The 8,260-nt window shown below is 35.2% G+C and overlaps 1 protein-coding gene across 1 annotated transcript; it reads right to left on the bottom strand.

The window, feature by feature from the left end:
- Positions 1–3,541: 3,541 nt before the first annotated feature.
- On the bottom strand, positions 3,542–5,283 carry LOC139902239 (cytochrome P450 76C1-like). Its single transcript, XM_071884884.1, has 2 exons — positions 4,351–5,283; positions 3,542–4,168 (listed from the first exon to the last, which is right to left on the bottom strand). The coding sequence occupies exons 1-2, from the start codon at positions 5,281–5,283 to the stop codon at positions 3,542–3,544; spliced, it is 1,560 nt and encodes a 519-aa protein (XP_071740985.1).
- Positions 5,284–8,260: the final 2,977 nt, after the last annotated feature.

Raw genomic sequence — 8,260 nt, 5'->3', positions numbered from 1 at the left:
AATTGGTAATTTTAACTAGTAAATTGTAAGTGGTTTAGTTTGGGTCAAAAACCAAGTCTTCACTTTTAGAAGAAATTGTTGATTATTGTAACACCCTAGGCAAATCCCACATCGCCCACGGACATGAGTGATCATGGGATTATAAGGTAATACTCACGCTTAAATGACACAACGCGTTTTGGGACCACAGGCAGAGCAGATGTGTGAGTACGCTGCAGTTAAGCGTGCTCGGGTGAGAGCACTACCAGGATGGGTGACCTCCTGGGAAAGTGCTTCTCGTGTGTGGTCGCCAAGAAAAAGCCGTGCGCCTGCGGGCAAAGCGGACAATATTGTGGTCATGTTAAGCTGGGGTGTTACAGAATGGTATCAGAGCCACTCATGTGATGTTGGGGGTGGTGGGGCAAACCTCATCGAGGACGATGAGTCCCTAAGGGGGGGTGAATGTAACACCCTAGGCAAATCCCACATCGCCCACGGACATGAGTGATCATGGGATTATAAGGTAATACCCACGCTTAAATGACACAACGCGTTTTGGGACCACAGGCAGAGCAGATGTGTGAGTACGCTGCAGTTAAGCGTGCTCGGGCGAGAGCACTACCAGGATGGGTGACCTCCTGGGAAAGTGCTTCTCGTGTGTGGTCGCCAAGAAAAAGCCGTGCGCCTGCGGGTAAAGCGGACAATATTGTGATCATGTTAAGCTGGGGTGTTACAATTATGTTAAGAAAGTTTATGTGCAAGTTAAAGGCTTGTATGATTTTGGTAATGAGATAAGAAGACTTACAAATTGTAAGTCTTGTGTTCATGTCTAGAAGATGTCAACATGTGTTTTGTGAGTTTAAAGAATAAACCCTAGTTTTAATTGGCTTTGGTTGACCAAATTGGAGTAATATGTGTTTTGAATGTGAAATTGAAAGACTCAAGTTGTAAGACTTGTGTTCTTGTCTAAATGATGTCAAAATGATTATGGGTCAATAGAGTAAACCTTAGTGAATTTGGGTCTTGAAGACTATGTATGAGTAGATTGTGATATTGTGTATGTATATGCTTATTATTAGGTGGAATTGTGCTTGATGACGGATACGTTGACTTCTTGACCGGAAGTGTTTGTTAAATGGTTGTTGAATAATTGCTTAAAAGTTGTTTGTTGCGTAAATTGTTTGACGGATACGTTGACTTCTTGACCGGATTTGAGGAGAGTACAATGTGTGTTTACATGATAATAATATTTGTATTGGTATGCGGTTGTTCGTATTACGATTGGTATGAGGGCTTGGTTCACGTTGGGAACGCATCGGGCAGGATCTCGGTTCACGTTAGGAACGCATCGGGATCCATGGTAGACACATGCGCATTGTTATGGTTGGTTTGATGTTAGGGTTCTCAGTTCACGTTGGGAACACATCGGGAACCATATGTGTATTGTATGACTTAATTGGTTGTGGTATGCGAATAATTGTTTATCTATATAAATGTTGTTAGCATGTATGCACATATTGTATTCACTAAGCGTTTCGAATACTCCGTTTTAATTTAACATTTTGTAGGGATTGGGCAAGATAAAGGTAAGCAAGCGGAGACGTTAGAATGATCATGGACACTTGTTATGTTTTGGCTTGGCTTATTAATATGCGTAGTTTAAATGCTATACTTTTGGTTGGGGAAACTTAGGCGTAGATGATCCCCGAAGCCACGCTCTAGTACTCGTTGTAATTGCGTTTTGAAGTCAAATGAAACGTTTATGCAGATTTTTGGGTCATTTTGACCACTTTGGCAATGAGTATAACACTTAAGAAAATTTTGGAAATGTAGGGGTTTCTGATTTTAGTTTACCCTTATTTGCACAAGTGTGCAAGAATTTGCACAATTGTGCAGATTAGTGTATTTCGTACTCAACTAAAAAAAGGGGTTTCTGATTTCAGTTTACCCTTACTTGCACAAGTGTGCAAGAATTTGCACAATTGTGCAGATTAGTGCATTTCGTGCTCAATTAAAAAAAAAATTTAGTCGGTTTTTAATTAAACGGTTCGAGGACGTTTCATATGGATCCTTTTCCAACTTGACTTGAGTAAATTTGTTTGCATTCAATTGTGTTATGTATATTCGCTTTACAATCTGCATTTATGACTGAAATTGTGTTTATGTACATAGCAGATTATCCATATTCAAAGCACATTTGGAATGTGATCAATAGATTGTTGGTTGCTGCTGTTGTATACTACATACGTCAGGAAAGAAATTGAAGAAGTGTCTGAATTCATAAGAAATAAAAGTTTGACTTTGAAAGTCAAACATACAAGGGCAGTGAAGAATTTTGCAGCAATTTGGAAGTTTGAATGGAAAGATAATAGGCTGTACATGAAGTAATTTGTCTAGTATTTGTTGTTGTTGTTGTTGTTTTTTGGGTTGGTTGTATACTTGTATTGAATGAGTATGGGAAATGTCGTGCTCATGTTCTATGCTTGACTTGAATTAACAAATTTTGCTTTGCCGAGAAAAAAATGTACACAGCAAATGACCAAACAAATGTACACTCTATGTTTATGAATACAAATATACGATATGTGCAAGGGCGAATTTGAGCATGTGCTAAGTGTGCCATCGCACATGGCTCATAATTCACAGGGGCTCAAGAAAAACTCAAGAATTATTACATATAGTGTTCTGGTCCATTTAATTGATCCATAATTTTTAATTAAAAAAAATTATAAACTACGAAATATAGTATATAAAAGCTCAGACGCGATTCCCTAATCTCTATTCGACTTTTGTGCGCAGCCTCAATTGCCGATTTACGTCATCTCTGCAGTGTACAACTGCAACCTTGAAGGTCTGCACTATACTTTTAAGTACAATTGTTTCATATATTATTATATTATATATTATATTAAATTATTTGTATACATGTTTGTCGCTTTATAGAAAATGTTGTTTGTATTTGCTGAACAAGCCCATAATTTTAACGGGACAGCCCCCCTGAATATGTGTTTTATGACCGCAATATGTGTTTATGACTACAAATGGCATAACATGGGAGTGACTCGTTGGGCAAAATTATTTTTATACTATGTTGCACCTGAAGTACTACAAATGGCATAACATGTATTTATATTTGCAATAACTGTTGACCATACAAATAGCATAACAATTGCGTATGTCTGCTGATGCAATATAAGAAAAAAAAGAAAAAAAAAAAAAGAAAAAAACTCTATAGATAAAAAAATTCTACACATTGCACGAGTTCACTGTTTTCACAATTTAGCTATAACTAGTACGTGGTACGTAGGGTTTATAAATAAAATGCGAGTGACTAAATGGGCAAAAATCAAATAACGCACGGACTAATTGAACAATTTTGTCATTGTTTTATATGGTTTTTGATAACTTAATTCTTGAATATATAGCTGATTGCATTAAACTTACATGAAATTAAATTATAATTATAATTTAAATGAGGTATCTAGTACACATTGATGGTGTTCATGCTGATGCTCATTTTAAATTAGAAATTCTTTTAGAGACAAACTTACACGCACGTACATTAGTTATAAAGGCTCGCATCGAGCAACCTTTGAGACGGAATAGCCAAGAGCGGTTTTATTTTCTTTAGCGTAATGGCCATCTTTTCTGAAAGGTCATGCTCTTCGATACCCTGTGGCAAGCTCCAATCGAATGAGTGCAATAGTGAAGCCAAGATGAGCATTGTCATTTTCTCAACTAATGGAATACCCACACAGATTCTTCTTCCAGATCCAAATGGGAAAAACTTAAAATTATTTCCATTATTGTAATTACATTTGTCTTTCAAGAACCTTTCGGGATTGAATTCCAAGGGATTGTCCCAGTACCGAGGATCTCGATGGATTGAATAAGCATTCAAAAATACGCAACAACCCTTTGGGACAGTGTATCCACCTACTTTGCTATCCTTGCTAGGCGTTCGTGGTAATAGGAATGGGAGCACAGGGTGCAACCTATACGTTTCGTTAATAGTTGCATGTAGGTATTCTAGTTGTGGGATATGGGATTCTTCTACTATGTTGTTTGTTCCTACAACTTTTGTTAATTCCTCTTGTACCAGTTTCATCACTTTATAATTTTTCATAATTTCTGCCATTGCCCATTCTATAAGCGTTGCCGTTGTTTCTGTTCCTCCAAGCATGGTGTCCTGAAACCACATAAATCACTAGTATGTTCTGGTTCAATTATATTTAATAGTTATTTTTTTTAAATGAATAATTATTTTGAGACAAATATAAATATAAATTGTAAGGTAACTAGTTGTTTTTTTTTTTTTTTAAATTTTTTTTTAATCTTTAATTTTATTTAACACGGATAGTATAATCTTACCATAAGAAGTGCCTTTATGTTGGTGATGTTAAGTGTATTGTTTTGGTCCTTGAGATCTAATAATATTTGCAAGAAATCTTTCTTCTTCTTCCCTTCATTCCCATCTCCGTCTTCTGACTTTTTCGAGTTAGATTTGACCCGATCTTCAATAATGTTGGTTAATATCTGATCTATTTTTCCAATTGTCTTGTTCATTTTGCGCTCGATACCTTGAAGATCAAACCACGCGAGACTCGGAAAGAAATCAGACAAATTTGGTTGTCCCACAATGTCAACAAGGTTTGAAGTCAACGTTTGTAAATCTTGTAGAAATTGAATACCTTTTGCACCTTTTATTGATGTATTTTCCCAAACCATGCTAGTCAATACATTCATTTCGGTCAAGAAAGCAATATCACTAATGTTTACTTCTTTACCAATGTTACAATAAACATGTTTGATAGTTTTTCTAATTTCATCCGATCTGAAAGAACCCGACGCTTCAAGATTTTTGTTGCTTAAAAGCTCATGAACAAATATCTTACGAAGGTTACGCCACTTGGAGTTGTTTCCAGTATATGCTAAATCTTGACATCCATAAGATATCATAGATGCAGATACTGTAACATCATGGTTTGAAAAGACCTCGTCTTGATCACGAACCACCTCCTTTACTAATTCCGGGGTGTTTATCACCACGTAAAGCTTGGATCCCAAATGAAATTTGAAAATGGGACCGTAAGTGTAAGCCATGTCGACGATCTGTTTGTGAAAGTCCCGCCTTAGAAATGGAAGGTAGCCAACTATTGGCAAGGAGCGTGGACCGGGTGGCAATGACGATTTGGAGCTCGAAAGCGTCAACTTGTACAACCACAAAATAGTCAATAATATGACTATTGAAATTGGGGCAACTGCCATTGAAATAAGCTCATTGGTGTCGTTTAATTGTACCATATTTGTAAATGTAAATGTAAATGATATGATTTGAGTACAAACCAATGGCTTCATTTAACTTATATATATTGGTCCAGCTGAGGCGTGCATGGATTCTAATACATCATAATTAAGAAATACTTTAGAGTTATAGAATATTCCAGTGGCCGGCCGGCCGGACGTGTCTTCCTAATAAAAACAAAAGTTTGTCAACCAATAAAACTATATATCCAACCATGGGAATATCTCTGACTCTTTGTATTTGTATCTATAAATAAATTATAATCCACACCCTTTTGTACTGTCACATCTTAAATATGCGATTGACACGATTTTTTTTATGGAGAGTGGTCCAGTGTCATTGTTTGTAGTATTTTAAACAACTTAAATGCTTCAATAAAAGATCCCGCCTTAAAGTCAATTTCAACAAAAGTTACTAATATGAGATTGTAGAGGAGACTTCGGATATTGAAGCCAAAGCTGTAAAGCTTTAAGACTTGATGGGCGAAGTTACCTTCTATTTATTTGGTACTCTCAGTCGGTTAAAAAAATAAAACATGCTAAAGTTTGGGGTCCCATGAGTACGTGAGTTTAACGTTCTAAAAAAAAACTAGTGAAGAACCTGCAAGTGTAAGCGCATGTAGCAACTTTAAGACCAAACAATTAACGAGCCTGATTGATGGAAGATCTTACAAAGTAGTGCTCCAAGTTATTGAAACTATGAGATAACTTAACTTCACTAATGATGCACATAGCTGCACATCAATTGCGCGAAGCTCTAATGACGCGCATAGCTACACATTAGTTGCGCAAGTTCGTACTAATACACATAACCGTACATCAGTTGCACAAGGTTTTAATGATACTCAATGCTAGACGTCGGTTGCGCAAGCTAAACGTAGCACCACTAAGACTGTACATGTAAGATAAAAAATTGTACGATGGTGGTACTGAAACATAAAGGACATTGTGGCAGGTTGGCACGATCCTGACACCGTATAACGGTTGAAAAAGGACAGCAGGGCGTAAGGAGACAACACTAAGATAATGGTTCACCTTTTGCAGCTTTCTGGAATAAAAGGGCAAGAACAAAACAGCGTGACACTAATATGTCTTTTTATCCCTTACGTGGCACTAAGGGACAAAAGCTCACATGTATAAATAGACACAACTTGGGCTGATAACACAACAACACTTTTCCACTCTAAATCATTCTCAAGAGTATTATCTCTTAATACACAATCCATACTAACCAACATGTGCAACCGAAATAATCACTTAGCACTCTTTGTGGTTTCAGGTAACGTTGTCATAACATAAACCCTAACACCGCCCTTGAGCCATCAGTTTCGGCTAACCCGAATGATGGTGGGTCATGTTTAACCACCCTTTCTGAGATCATCATCTCGTATTATGTAGTGACCCGAAGTTTTCCATGTTTATATATATTAAATGAAATTGTTATCTACATGATTAAATGTTTCCAACATGTTAAGCAATCAAACATGTTAAGACTTGATTAATTGAAATAGGTTTCATATAGACAATTGACCACCCAAGTTGACCGGTGATTCACGAACGTTAAAACTTGTAAAAACTATACGATGACATATATATGGTTATATATATGGTTATATATATAGTTAACATGATTTTATTGTAAGTAAGTATCTCATTAGGTATTTTAACAATGAGTTATATACATAAAAATGAGACTGTTAAATTAAGAAACTCAAAAACGATATATATAACGATTATCGTTATAACAACTTCTTACTAGGTACATATGAATTATATTAAGATATTGATACACTTGGTTAATTATTTTAAATTATAAGTAAATATATCATTAAGTGTATTAACAATGAACTACATATGTAAAAATAAGACTACTAACTTAATGATTTCGAAACGAGACATATATGTAACGATTATCGTTGTAACGACATTTAACTGTATATATATCATACTAAGATATATTATATATCATAATATCATGATAATGTAACAATTTAACATCTCATTTGATATAATAAACAATGGGTTAACAACATTTAACAAGATCGTTAACCTAAAGGTTTTAAAATAACATTTACATGTAACGACTAACGATGACTTAACGACTCAGTTAAAATGTATATACATGTAGTGTTTTAATATGTATTCATACACTTTTGAAAGACTTCAAGACACTTACCAAAATACTTCTACTTAACAAAAATGCTTACAATTACATCCTCGTTCAGTTTCATCAACAATTCTACTCGTATGCACTCGTATTCGTACTCGTACAATACACAGCTTTTAGATGTATGTACTATTAGTATATACACTCCAATGATCAGCTCTTAGCAGCCCATGTGAGTCACCTAACACATGTGGGAACCATCATTTGGCAACTAGCATGAAATATCTCATAAAATTACAAAAATATGAGTAATCATTCATGACTTATTTACATGAAAACAAAATTACATATCCTTTATATCTAATCCATATACCAACGACCAAAAACACCTACAAACACTTTTATTCTTCAATTTTCTTCATCTAATTAATCTCTCTCAAGTTCCATCTTCAAGTTCTAAGTGTTCTTCATAAATTCCATAAGTATAGTTTCATAAAAATCAAGAATACTTCCAAGTTTGCAAGTCTACTTCCAAGCTTTCTAATCCATTCCAAGTAATCATCTAAGATCAAGGAACCTTTGTTATTTACAGTAGGTTATCTTTCTAATTCAAGGTAATATTCATATTCAAACTTTGATTCAATTTCTACAACTATAACAATCTTATTTCGAGTGAAAATCTTACTTGAACTGTTTTCGTGTCATGATTCTGTTTCAAGAACTTTCAATCCATCCAAGGATCCTTTGAAGCTAGATCCATTTTTCTCATTTCTAGTAGTTTTATCCAGAAAACTTGAGGTAGTAATGGTGTTCATAAAATCATTCGATTCATACATATAAAGCTATCTTATTCGAAGGTTTAAACTTGTA

The sequence above is a fragment of the Rutidosis leptorrhynchoides genome, chromosome 3 (genome assembly GCF_046630445.1).
Source record: "Rutidosis leptorrhynchoides isolate AG116_Rl617_1_P2 chromosome 3, CSIRO_AGI_Rlap_v1, whole genome shotgun sequence".
In the NCBI taxonomy this organism is placed as follows: Eukaryota; Viridiplantae; Streptophyta; class Magnoliopsida; order Asterales; family Asteraceae; genus Rutidosis; species Rutidosis leptorrhynchoides.
The sequence above is the reverse complement of the archived record's forward strand: the minus strand, read 5'-3'. Positions and strand labels throughout refer to the sequence as shown.

Excerpts from the sequence above, each read along its gene's own strand:
- LOC139902239 (XM_071884884.1), bottom strand. The coding sequence starts at position 5,283 with ATGGTACAATTAAACGACACCAATGAGCTTATTTCAATGGCAGTTGCC. Across the intron at positions 4,169-4,350 it reads ACATAAAGGCACTTCTTATG|GACACCATGCTTGGAGGAAC; the intron begins GTAAGATTATAC and ends ATGTGGTTTCAG.